Source organism: Hemitrygon akajei, chromosome 19 (genome assembly GCF_048418815.1).
Source record: "Hemitrygon akajei chromosome 19, sHemAka1.3, whole genome shotgun sequence".
Classification (NCBI taxonomy): Eukaryota; Metazoa; Chordata; class Chondrichthyes; order Myliobatiformes; family Dasyatidae; genus Hemitrygon; species Hemitrygon akajei.
Genome location: NC_133142.1, coordinates 30,267,623 through 30,281,376, shown reverse-complemented (window position 1 = coordinate 30,281,376; position 13,754 = coordinate 30,267,623). Strand labels below are relative to the sequence as shown.

At 39.5% G+C, this 13,754-nt stretch overlaps 1 protein-coding gene across 9 annotated transcripts in view; it reads left to right on the top strand.

Annotated features, from left to right (window-relative positions):
• Window positions 1-768: 768 nt before the first annotated feature.
• The window catches only part of magi1b (membrane associated guanylate kinase, WW and PDZ domain containing 1b), a 402,728-nt gene continuing 389,742 nt past the window's right edge, over window positions 769-13,754 (top strand). For 4 of the 9 annotated variants that reach the window (XM_073072335.1, XM_073072331.1, XM_073072328.1 and 1 more), the window contains exon 1: window positions 773-1,529. In XM_073072335.1, the coding sequence (XP_072928436.1) occupies window positions 1,235-1,529 (295 nt within the window). In that variant the 5' untranslated portion in view covers window positions 773-1,234. Of the gene's footprint in view, window positions 1,530-13,754 lie in introns of all 9 variants that reach the window. The other 5 variants (XM_073072332.1, XM_073072330.1, XM_073072327.1 and 2 more) reach the window with 3 other exon arrangements.

Sequence of the window (13,754 nt, the reverse complement as noted above, 5' to 3'; positions counted from 1 at the left end):
TAGATCTTTTCTGAAGGACGTTTGTGAAAAGAATGGGTCTAACAGTAATTCAGTTGTTGTGTGAGCAACACACTCAGAACTCTGAATGAACTCAGCATCTATTGAGGGTAATGAGCACTGGATGTTTGGGCCTGGGACCCTTCATCAGGATGAAGAGCCTTGATCAAGGTCTCAGTCCCAAACATGGACTGTTTCTTTCCCTCCACAGATGCTGCTAGAGCTACTGAGTTCATCCAGAATTTTGTGTGTGTTGCTCAAGATTTCTAGCATTCGCAGAATCTCCTGTGGCCAATTGGTCTCTGTAGTTCTGTGGCCAATTTTATTAATACCTCCTTTGGATTTTCTTATTACTGTATTTTAGATTTCCACCGACCATGGTAACATCTGATTTAATGTTCCTGGATTGTTCATAAATCTGTGGATTATTAACTACAATAAAGTCGGATTTCCAATGCTCCCACATGGTCCTTCATTTGAAGGCTTCTGGCTTCAGTGTTAAAAGCTGGTTTCCAAGAACGTTTTAGAAGAAATCAGTTTCTAAACAAGAGATAAAAATCTACCTTCAAGTAGTGGGCCGCCTGACAACGATTTTGGCTAGTTTGGCTTTTAAATCCTATTTGTTGAGCTCTAAATTATTTGACTGGGATGAAATTTCACTTCAACCCAATCGTGACACCACAAAGCTAATCGATGCCGCCCAGATGATTAGAGGCAGCGACGGGCTTTAGGGCCCAGGGCAGGACAGCGAGGAGAGGGTTGGCCGGCGCATGCGCTGTTGACCGCGGCTGTGAGCTGGAATAGAGTTGCAGGAATTCAGCAGGACCCTAAGAAGAAAGTCTGAAACAGTGTGTGTGGCGGGTTACAGCAGCCGCAACATCGCCGCACCGGGAGAAAGTGCAGAGTCTGTTAAAACTGGGAAATCTGAGTTTCAAACACTGGGAACACCCACTTCCCTTTTACTTGTTTTCCTCCTGTTGGGAAATCCTGGATCGTGGAGGCTACAGTCGGAGCCAGGAACAAATGTTTACGGTGTCTTTGAAAATGTGAAGCTATAGTTTCTCCGGTAGAACTCTGGATCGTGCTTTTAAACAGAAGGTGATATACTGGATCACTAGGGACTGACTGGCGGTCAAATCCAAAAGGAACCAGCCCAAGTGTATTGGAGGAGGAGTGAATCTATGAACCGTTTATCACCTGTTGGCGTTCCCTGCGTTGGTTGTTCGCTGTAAGCACCATGTCTAAAGTGGTGCAGAAGAAAAACCACTGGACAACTAAAGTGCATGAGAGCGCTGTGGGCAAGGGCCAGGTCGAAGAGCTGAATGTTCTGATCTCAGGTGGAGCTGAGAATGGGGAGTTCTCCTATCTGAATGAAGGGAATCATCAGATCGTCTGCGGCAGCGGGGAGCTCAGGGAAGGCGAACTCTTACTGGAAGTTGATGGAGTGCATGTGTCTGGGCTCCCCCTGTATGATGTGCGCAGTGTGATCAAGAACAGTAAGGATCCCATCCGCCTGAAGACCGTCAAACAAGGTATGAAACTGGAGCAGGGGAATTGAGCGGGACCTGGTCTTGTTGGAGGTTACCCAACACAGAAGACACGGTACCCGTCGCTCCAGAGGCTATCTTTATCCGTGCACACATTTGAATTGTTATTATTTAAGCGCTTACAAATGTGATAGTATTTTTGATTTTATTTCTCTTTTGTCTGTGTACTTGTTTAAAGTGGAAAGCATTCCACCATTCTGGGTGCCTGGTGACGAGACCAGCTCATCTTCGGATTTCCAAATTTTGGCGTGGCCGCGACAGGACATTAATGCTATTTGTGTAGGGATAGGATCCATTGGTCTCCTGAGAAAATGTACAGCGTTTCAAGTTTATACAGCACTTGGAAGATGCCCAGTGAGCTAACTTATGTAAACAGTGAAGTCGCACTGTAAGGCATTTCCAACCGTTATGCTGACACCCCTGTGAACAGCCACCTCGCACCTGTTTATTTACCATAGCTGGGCAGAGTTGATACAAGTCCCTCACAGGTTTATAAAGACAAGTACCTCGTCGGCATATTTGTTAATACTACAACATTGAACATAGGCTCTGACTTCATTATCTGGTCATCTACACATTCCTTTAAGAAAGGTGGCTTCAAACCCTTTGAGCACTGTCACTTTAGTTTTACTTGCTACTTTTGTCTCAGTCATAGCTGGTGATTCCTTTAAAGTAAGTCATCTTTTCAATATCTTAGCTCAATGGGGTTTAAATCTTTACTTTTTTCCTTTTTATTTATTTTGAATGATGTTCAAACAAGTGCTTACAAAAGAAACATTTTTTCAACCCTTTTTCATTGATGTTAGAGTGGTCTAATTTTGGAATGTAACATCTGAAGGTGGTTAATCAGATATTGTTTCTTTTATGCTTGTGATTGACAACATAATCCTTGTGGAAATAGATTACAAACTAAAGTTTCCAGTTTAATTGTAAATATTGTAATATAGGAAACAATGTGTACACTTACTTGAAAAAGGAACGTTTCTCCTTCTGTAAGTACATAGCATGATCTGAATTTAGAGCAAGGAATGGTTTGGTTAGAAGATTGGCAAAGGCAGAGATTTGGTAGTCACTGCCTGCCCACCCACTTGGTTCCAGGAATAACATGACCTTCAGTGCAGGGAACAAGGGACCAGGGAGTGGGTGGAGTAAAAAAGAGAAATACAAAATTCATAATATTCAGAAAATCATTAACAGAACTGTATTTCAAGGCTGTTTCTGGCAACCGAACATAACATCAAAAGAAGTGCTTCTGCCTGCACTTTTCACTCTGTGTAATGTAAGTAATTTCTATTTGATAGGTTAAATGGTTTAAATAAAATCAGCTACCTTCCCTATTTTTTGAAAAACGAATTTCCTTCTATAGTTCTCTGGTTATGTCTATTATTCAATATGGTCCTAAATTTTAAGGAATGAGATGATTATGGTGTTATCAGCTCTTACATCTTTCTAACCCCCTAAAAAGAAATCAAACTAATATAGTTATGTTTATATGAGATCCATTTACAGGCATGGTGAATATAATTTATCATACTGACGTGTGTAACTGGAACTGTATTGAAGCATGTTGTTTCAGGGAATACTTGAACTATAGGTTACACTGGGACTAGCCAGAGTTTAAGTAGAAGTAATGTAACCATTATGGAGTATTCTCACATTATGTCATCTGAATAAACAAGACTAGGTTGTTAAAGATTCAGAAGAGATTACTCTGAACAGATTTAATATCAACAGTTGAATTCTCTTTGCCGATGGTTCAGAGAATAATTGCACAGTTTGACAAGGTCAGTTCATGCTGGTGATTAGATAACTAAATGCTTTTAATCATGATGAGGTACTGATCATAAACGTCATGAACATTCTGGTACCTCAAAAAGTGTTCTTGTATCTTTAGTTGTGGCTGTGAGATTGCAGACATGTCATAACTTAAAGATAAAGTAATGATTTGTGTGTTCCTCTTATCATAATCAAGTGACAAAGTCCTATGTTGGCATATTTGTTTTATACACATTTCATGTTACTCTTTATGGCTGTGTTTGCTGAATTACACGAAAAATAGGAATAGGAGTAGAGTACTTGGCTATTCAAATCTGCCCCACCAATTAATATGATCAGCTGATCTATCCCAGGCCTAAATCCTCTGTGTCAGCTCTCTATAGCCTACAGCCACCAATCTTTCAAACAAGTATCTACCTTCACTTGAAATACTTCTTCTAATGAGCTAGCCTCCACAACTCTGCAGGGGAGAGAGTTCTAGTCAGCAGAAATTTTTTGTGTATTCCTACAAATTCATCAAGGCTTAAAGTGTTTACATAAATTGGGCCTCAGATGCCTGAGTGCGAAATGGAGATTATCTCAACATGTAATACCATGATTGACAATGGAAATCTATTACATAAAATGGCAGAGTATATGGTTGTGGATAAAAATCATTTTACTATAATTTGTCATTAGTTAACTCATGATCACTAAGGCTGGCTGTGACTTGCAAAACGCTCGATTTTGTTTTCTTCTTTGAAATTGCAACCTCTTTCTTTAGCTTTGAGAAGCTGAAGAGTTTGATTTGGTGTGGTTATGATCACACACGTTGCTTGTTTAAATTATTGAATAGTTCAATTGCCTGTATTATTTATATGCTGAGCCTGTAGATTTCCTCAGTTACTTTATCACATCTATGATTCAGGAACAGTTATCTAAACAAGAAAATAAATTTTGTGCTGTTCTGGTCCATTATGCATTAAATGTACCTACTTGTGCATTGCGCTATTGAGTAATTCAATGAGTAAAGATTATTTAGCCCATGAAGTGCTCTTTATTTGGTTTATGGCTGTTTCTGTAGCACCTTGTCATTTACTATTTAATGTTCCATACTCTTTGATGTTTTTGCCCAACGGGTATCTGTCAGTGCTTTGCCCCAGCATCCACATTAATAGAAGTGATTTTCTCATTGCTGCTTCCTCATGTGTTTTAAAATGTTCTGTCCCATTTCATTCATTCATGACTGAACCCTGATTTTCAGATTATGCCTTAATGTTCAAGATTCCTTTCTCCCCCCCCCCCCCACCCAACCTTACCACCCTGTGAGCCTCCATTAACCCTGGTAAATTCTACAATAAAGATGACATTAATCAGACACTTGACATGTTGAATGTTGCCATCAAAAACAAGGCACAGCCCACCCCAATGCATTTCAAATTATAGTCAGACGCTTCAGTCAGGCTTGTCTGAATAAATCTCAGCCCAATTATTACCAGCGTATAACCTGCAGCACACACTTGACCACTGCTATACAGTACTACACTTAGGAATGCCTACTGTTCCATGCTACATCACATTTCAGGAAATCTGATCATTTGCCTTTGTCCTTCTCCTACCTGCATGCAGGCAAAGGCTCCGAAGATGAGGAGAACAAAGAGGCAGGGGGTTCACGGGAGGCAAAGGGGCAGCTTTGGGATTGCATCGAGTTGGTGAACCTGGCCATGTTTAAATAGTCATCAGAGTATTTTAATGAATACAGCACGGTTTTCACAGACTTCAAAAATCAGTCTAGAAGAGTGAATCCCCAGAAAGTAATTCAGAGTCTTTTCTTACCAGAAGCCCTGGATGAACCATGAAATCTTCATTCTAAGCTAAGAGCCAAATCAGTCGCATTCAGGTCTGGTGACCAAGTAAGGTACAAGAGGTCAAGGTATGATATCCAGAAAGCCAACTTGTGTGTGAAGAGTCAAATCTGGACCAAACTTGAATCAGTGAAGGATGCTTGACGTCTGTGGCAAGGCTTGAATGCCATCACCTCTTGCAAAGTTAAACCAAGTGACATTGGTGACAGCAAGGCTTCACTCCCTGATGAGCTCAATGTCTTCGATGCTCACTTTGATTGTCAAAACAAGGAGGAACCATCACAAACTCCCGTAGCCCCCAATAACCCTGTGATTTCAGTCTTTGAGGCTGATCTGAGTGCATCCTGTGGGAGAGTGAACCCACAGAAACCATCCAGGCCAGACAGGATACCAGGCCAGGTACTAAAGACCTGTGCTGATCAACTGGCTGGAGTGTTCACTGATATCCTTAACCTCTCGCTTCAGCAGTCTGAGTTACCCACCTGCGACAAGCAGGTGCCTAAGAAGAACATGGGAAACTGCCTCAATGACTGTCGTCCAGTACCACTTATATCTTCTGTGATCAAGTGGTTTGAGAGCTGGATGATGAAACATTTCACCTTGTGCTTCACAAGGTACTTAATAGTCATTGAAGTACTGTAGTTACCTGTCAACCAGCTTTGTACAACAAGGTCACATATTGATCAGTGGATATTGATTTATTTTGGTGATGTTAAGTGGAGGATAACTGTTGGTCAGGATACTGGAAGTAACTTTATTCCTGCCTATTATATGTAATCTTCATATTAGAAAACCTCCTTTTGATGAATAGCAAAAAAAATCTGCAGATGCTGGAAACCTGAAATAAAAGCAACATACTGGAAAAGATTCTCAGATTAGGCAGCATCTGCGGGAAGAGAAACAATTAATATTTCTTTCTGAAAACCCTTCATGAAAAATTAAGTGCACGAACCTGACTTTAATGCCTCACCTGAGACGTGGCACCTACAACTGTATAGCACATTAGTTATGCAAATAGTGTGTCAACTTTGACTTCTCTCCTCATGCCTGTGGAGTTGGATGAGCACGTCAGCTTCTGATTCAGCCAGGATGTTGACTCAGAACCATGATTGATCTGGCTCAGGGGAATACAGGCCAGTCTTATGGAGTGTATCTTCATGACTTAACCCTCTATATCACAATTTTTGGATGTTCATATCTGGCTTGGGTTTAATTGATATCGTCTGGATTAGTTGTGAGTTCACTCTTGGTGACTTGAACACTCCAGAGTTACTGTTGCTTGTTGGTTTCTGGTGACCTTTGTTAGAGAAAGTGTATGTATTGGCTTCAGAAGGATGCATTCATCTGACAAGGTTGTATTTCAGCATTCATTAGTTAAGCTTACAAACCAAATAAAGGTCAATTTGGTTAAATGCCAGAAAAGTGCTGCTGTTACTTTTGGGATCCATCTACGGTATTTATCAATGACTTTTGAAATCCATCTATTTATTAGTGACGAATAATCAGGAGATGAAAAAAGAACTGGCAAGTGCTTGTCTACTGCTGGGAATTGTAGGTAGGTTGTGGTGTAAGTAGGTAAAGAACATTAGATTTATTTATATCAAGAACCAATGACAAACAACAGAAAATGAATAGTAAAAGCGATGACAGTAAGTTTGCAGATCATGTCAAAACAAAAAGGGAGATGCAAGGATAGATAGGTTTCAAGTCTGAATTCCAGAAAGGGGGAGGAGGGGAACGGAACATACAAGAAACTAAAGTTGGATGAACACAGAGCCCCTAGAGGGTTGTAGCCCTGGAGAAAGTTAAAGAAATCAGGAAGGAGAGAATAATAAGGAAGTTTAAGTAGAAATAGGAGATTTTTGGGCTCTTTTATAGGCATTGTTGTAGGGAATGCTGGAAATAGTAGGAGCTCCAATATGCCATGTTCGTGATTTTTCACTTTTTATCGTTTCCACAGTATAGCTGTAGCTACAAGGTTATCCAGAGGTCACTTGAAATAGTGACATAATCATGTTCACTTATCTCATCTGGGATTACTTCACTGGCTGAGGGGGACCCTTTTGATTGCACATTTGTGTCTGATCTCAAAACTGTTGTTTCATGCTAAGTCTTTAAAGCGCTTTGCTCCTGATTTTTTTTCCCCTTGAACGTCTTGCAATGTTTTGTTCTTTGAATTCAAATTTCAAATGATTATCTTTTATTTTATTTATTTATCTAGCAGCTAATTGTACCCTTCTCAATTTCCAGAATCATGTTGGTGTTCTCTTTTTGCACTGGAGTTGCAAGAAGTAACAGGGTGAAAAACTTTTTGGTCGTGTTAAAATAGCAGAACTAGATAAAGTGGGTTCCATTAAATGCATTCTCTAATGTTAATTTTGTTTATAGATTTGAGGCTTTGATAGAATTAAAAAAAAATAATTTTCATTATTTTCTGTTCATGGTTTTATAACTGACAACAAATGTTCCTATTCGTTGTTGAATTTTATCCCATTATTTGGTTACTTTAGAGGTAAATTATTAGTAAAGGCACAATATGGTAAATTTATATTCATCAAAATTTTAAATGGTCTAATCTGGAACCATGCTGTTTCAGCTGGTGCCTTTTATTATGACCAGTGTGATGCCGAAGGAATTTTTTTTTTGCATATCGATGTTTTTTTTTCCCTTTTCTACAGCTTGACTCACCAACAGACTGCAGCTGCGAGGCCTGGTAGGAAGCCATTCTGGTGGGCTACCAAAAATTAGCCTGGCACTTGGACTTTTTGCAGTTGTCCCTGCTTCCTCTGACAAAGTGCATTGTCAACTCTGCTGTGTACCTCCCTTCACAGTGGGATGGATGAGAGTGAACTCCCATTAAGAAAATAAACCTGTTCCCTTCTGTTCAAGAACATCCCTTTGATAGGTTTCTTTTGTTTATTATCATGCTTGGTTCAGAAGGAATGTTGAGAATATAGCATACCAATGACATCAAGCTTTTTAAAGAGAAAATTTGATTACCTCAGTTGAAAAGAGAGCGGTTTTAAGCAAATCACTGTTGCCTCTTTAGAGAGATACAGATGGGTGTGTACATTACTATTTGCTGCCTTGTTATTCTCTTGAGAGATGATGCTTTGTAAAAGCTGAAAACATTATCTTTATTTCCTGCTGTTTGATGTTTATTTGCCCGACTGCTACACATCATTAATATACTCAATTCTATCATCCCTTTATTCTCCGGAACTTGTGGTGCATGGATATGATTTTCTTTTCCACCTTCGTCCATTAAAATCCATTCACCCTGTGTGAGTTGCGATAATTATTAGGAGATGGAACAGTCAACCACAGTGTCTTCTCTCCAGTAACAACTTTCACCACTGGCTGTTCAGTTCCTATATCCTGCAACCTATTGGAATGAGCCTCATTTTAGATCAACACCACAACCCAGGCTTTCCCTCTCCTATCTCTTTCTATACATGGTGGGTATGATATAAGCCATGTTTTTAAACCCCCCCCCCCAGTGATGAATAAGGTTGAAGAATTACAGAGGCATCCAGAGAAGGAGTTTTGCTTATTGCTCACTGAGTAGAACACATAGGAGGATTGCCCACAAAACCCAAGCTGACAATGACTCATTGTCATAGCAATCATGGTTGCATTTGTGTTATTTTGTGTGACGCAATGAGAAGAAAAATTCTTGGAAGCAAAGTTGCCAGCTAATCCAACATCACTGAATAAAAGACCATAAACTTTTGGATCTTGGTATTTATTGGTCCATACCATAATCTTGTTTTTCAAGTTACCAGAGGATTTAGGCAATTATAGGAAACAATCCAAAATCAATACTTGATACAGATAGCTGGAAAATTATAAATATTAAAATGATTTACACATAAAAATGATCATGGTTGTAACTTCAGATGGCCCAGGACATAAGACCAAACCTGAACCACTGCACTTTTCCCTGGAGAGCGTTTAAAATTGAACTGGTATTCTTCATGTTGGTGGGGCTAAACTTAATGGATTGTCATAGTTCCTGAAACTACGTACGCATCTTATAAAATGACATAATCTGAAAATGGACAGAAGGTGATGGTGGTGGTGACCAAAGCTTGAAGTCCATAAATGTGGATTAACATATTACCAAAAGGAAGAATTAAGCAACAAGCATATTACAGTACTCTTGAGTTGAATAGTGCCAACCTGTCTGCGAATGTTGCCTCGGAAGGATTATCTTGTATCACTGCTTTTCCCTTCTGTCAGATTTCTGAATGGTCCGTGAACGACACCTCATTATCCTCTTTTGCAATACTGTGTCTATTTATTTTTGTAACATAGAAACTCTTATGTCATGATTTCTACTGCTGTTGCAAAACGGCAAATTTCACGATATATGTCGGTGTTAATAAACCTGGGTTTGATTCTGTATATAGTGCATGCACGTCTGTTTGGAGGGAAGTGCACAAAAAACACCAGGGTAGTGGTACTATTACTTTGTGTTGTGTGTGAATTATACATACTGTGCTGTGCATCTTGGTCTGGGGGAACATTGTTTCTTTTGATGGTATGTGCTGTATGCATACAGTTGGATGATATACCTGAACTTGATAGGCTCCCAGTCTTTGTTTTCCTGAGGTGAAGAGGCGGACTAGTTAAGTCTCAAGTAGACTCCAGCTGTTGTGGTGTCATAAGTGGGAGGCACAACAGCATGGTGGTCCGTGTAATCGCCTTACATCAGCAGCGATCGCTGATCATAGTTCGATTCCTACCCTTGTCTGTAAGGAGTTTGTATGTTCTCTCTATGACTGTGTGGGTTTCCTCTGGGTTCTCCAGTTTCCTCCCACACTCCAAGGATGTATGGTTAGGGTTAGTGAGTCGTAAGCAAGTTACGTTGGTGCTGGAAGCACAGTGACACTTGCTGAATGCCCCCACCACACCGCAAGCAATGACATAAAAGGCACATTTCACTGTTTGTTTCCATGCACATGTGACAAAGTGAGTTTAATGTGGTACACCAATAGTATGCTGATGTATTTTCCAGCTGAGTGAAACAATATTGTTTCTTTTGTACAGAATTGCATCCTAAGGCCATAGCATGTTGTGGAGTTTCTGATAACTGATTGGAAGATCAGTTCTCTATGGTATTTATTCAATTATTTAATCATAGCCCAGTCAGAGTTATTCTTTGGAATATGTGGAGAAAATTGTTAAGTCCTGCTCTTTGTTCACTTCTGTTATGGAATGGAAGCCACACTTTCCTGTGGGGAAAACCCAGTGAATGAAACCTGCCAGTGAATCATCCAATGACACTTTGTCATAGCCTCTACGAGCCTGCTCAAAAGCTGTATTTGAAAGCATCTCTTGTCCTTGACCCATCTATTAATGTTCTGGTCATGTGTGTTGTGTTGCCACAGTGGTCTCAAGATTATGAAAGTTGAATTTAAAAGTCCTCAAAATTTACTGGTTGCAAACACCAGTTGTTTTTTTAATATACAGAAGTGTTCAGCAGGAAATTACAGGAAGCTTCATGGAAGTGAACACCATTGTGAACAAAGAGATCCTGTGTCCTTGTGGTGTTCTTAGTATTTTCCTGCTTTATAGGATGTTTTTCCTGTTGTTCTGTGCTTCAGCTGAATGGCTAAATCTGTATGAACGGAATATGGAAATTATTTCTTTTAAAATGTGCTATTTTATTTTGTAAAAACATTGAAGTCAATACCAGGAGTAAGGAAGTTGGAGTAAATGATGTGCCCAGCATTAGTTATGGGATTGTTGGACTTATTGTGGTTAAGTAGTCCCAAGGTCATGAGGGCTTTGTAACGAGCAGTTCCCTGTGGCCAGAATTCACCGAACTTGTACATATTTGTATTAGCTAATAACCGTTTAAACACTTTGGGAGTCACAAGTCTTATTAGCACTACAAACAAGAAGAGGGGTCTGGACTATTTACACATATATTTGTCTGGTTGTGTTTTTACTAATATTCTATATGTGCCTCTATACATGAGGACTAGGTCTCAAAACCACAGAGTTGCCTAGCGGGCATTGGGATCAAGAGATGATATCGGTGGGCTGGGGGTTGGGGGGTCTGTACTATATACATATTCTCCATCATTGTATTTTACTGATATTCTGTGTGGGTTTGTTGACATGTCAGTTGGAGGACTGGGCATCGGGCTGTGGTGTCGCTGGAGGGTTGGGGGGGGGGGTGTTGCTCTTGTTATGTGATTGTGATCTTGTGTGTGACTGTTGGTAATGTGTCTTTGCACATTGGCCCTGGAGTAACACTGATTTGTTTCACTGTATTCCTGAGTATTCATGTATGGTTAAATGACAATTAAACTGGAATTGGATTGAATTGAGTTGAAGGGAGGTTTGTTTAAGGAACCACTTGGGGTGATTCAATGAATCTGCTCCAGATAGCTCGAACAAACTGTTTAGTGATTCATAAATATCATGCTTAAATAAGATCCAGGTATCTCTTACAAGGCTGAGGCCAAATAATCCCATAAGACCACAACATCAAAGTTAATTTATAGAAGAAAAATACACAATTATTTTCCAGTTGAAGCACCATGTCCAGGCTGGAACTTCTTCCAGCTCCTGTTCTTTTCATCTCCGGCATCTTTCAAAACATTATCTGTATTTATGGTATGCATACATAAAAGAACACACAGTGTTTATAGATAAGAAATCAAAAGACTGTTCTGTAAATCAATAGTTAAATTAAGAAATGCAGTTACAGTGCCTTGGATAAAGTACTTAGCTCCCACAACTACTTTCACATTTTACTGTCTCATTTTCTAAATTTGAAGTACCGGTATATTGAAGTAGGATTTTTGAGCTAATCTACAAAACGTTGTGCATCATGTCAAATTAAAAAGACTTCCAAAACCTGTCAACATTTTACTAAAAATTCAAAACCAAAATTGAGGCTGAAAAAGTATTCATCCCCTTCATAATTATGCTAATTTTACTCTGGTGTAATGTACTGTATCACCTTATTAACTCTCTCAATTTGTTGATGTTGAAAATTGGAGGATCACCTGTTTCCAATGAATTCATAAGAATAAATATCCTTCTCTGTAAGGTCCAATATTATGGTAGATTTTCAACAGACCAAACCAAAATGAAGACAAAAGGGCATTCAGTACAAGTCAGGGGAATGATAATAGAGAAACACAAATCTGGGAAACGGTACAAGACTCTATCAAAGGTACAGAACAAACCTTGAAGCTCAGTGCAGTCAATCATGAGAAAGAGGAAAAAATATGAAACCACAGCCGCTCTGCCTAGATCAGGCCACCTCTATAAACTTGATCACCTGAGAAAAATGGAACTTGTAAGAGAGGCTACTGGTTCACCAACGTCACTCTGAGCTGCAGAAGTCAGTGGCTGTAACTGAAGATGAAGTTAATGGCTCCACAATCTCTAAGGCCTTGCACGAAATGGGTATTCATGATGAAATGTAAGGAAGAAGTGCTGGCTTTAAAAAATACATATCCTTCCTGTAAAGATGTTGCAAAGAAGTGGAAGAAAGTCTTGTGTTTGGATGAGATTAAAGTGGAACTCTTTGGCTTCAACCCTGAATGACATGTGGTGTGAATCTAATAGTGTGCATCAGCCAGAATACACCATTCCTGCTATAAGGTATGGTGGAGGCAGAATCATGCTGTGGAGATGCTTTTCAGCAGAAGAGAAAGAAATCTGGTCTGGATCAATGGGAAGATGAATGCTGCTAAATACAGAGAGATCCTGGATAAAAACCTGCTTGCCTCTGCCAAAAAGCTCAAAATGGAAAGGAAGTTAGTCTGTCAGTAGGACATGGACCTAAGGTACACTGCCAGAACCATGGAGTGGCTTTAAATGAGAAAAATTGATGTTCTTGAGTGACCCAGTCAGGGTCTTAACGCAATCGAACATCTCTGGCAGGACTCAAAATTGCTGTCCACTGCTGCTCCCCAACTAACCTGGCACAGGTGGAGCAATTTTGCAAGGAGAAACGGGAAAATCTTGCTCCATCACATTGTGCAATGCTAATAAATACTTAACCAAAAAGACTACTGGCTGTAATAGCTGTGAGAAGTGGTTCAACTGCTAACCTTTGAGATTTTGAATTATTAGCTTTTTAAGCTTTAGAATTTTCTATTTTTTTTTTAGCTTTACTGTGAAAAAGCATGTGATTCACAAATTAAAAATCTCAGTTAAAATGATCAAAATCCCTGGTTGTAATACTCCTTTATGTGAACAAAGGGTTGGGGCTGAATACTTTAGAAAGGCACTGTTTATGCCATGTTACATGGCCTTTTTATAAATGTAACTCCAGGCAAATTGTAGGCAGTGGACTTATGTAAACAATAATGTAAACAACCAGAATCAGGTCTAATATCACTGTCAGCAGTACATTGCAATGCATAATGATAAAAATCTATAAGAAAAGTATATTTATTTTTGAATTACGGTAAATAACTAGTGCAAAAAGAGGGGAAATAATTAGTGAGGTAGTGTTTATGGATTCATTGTCCATTTAGAAGATTGGTGGAGGGGAAGAAGCTGTTCCTGAATTGTTGAGTATGTGACTTCAGGCTCCTGAAACACCACCTAGATGGTA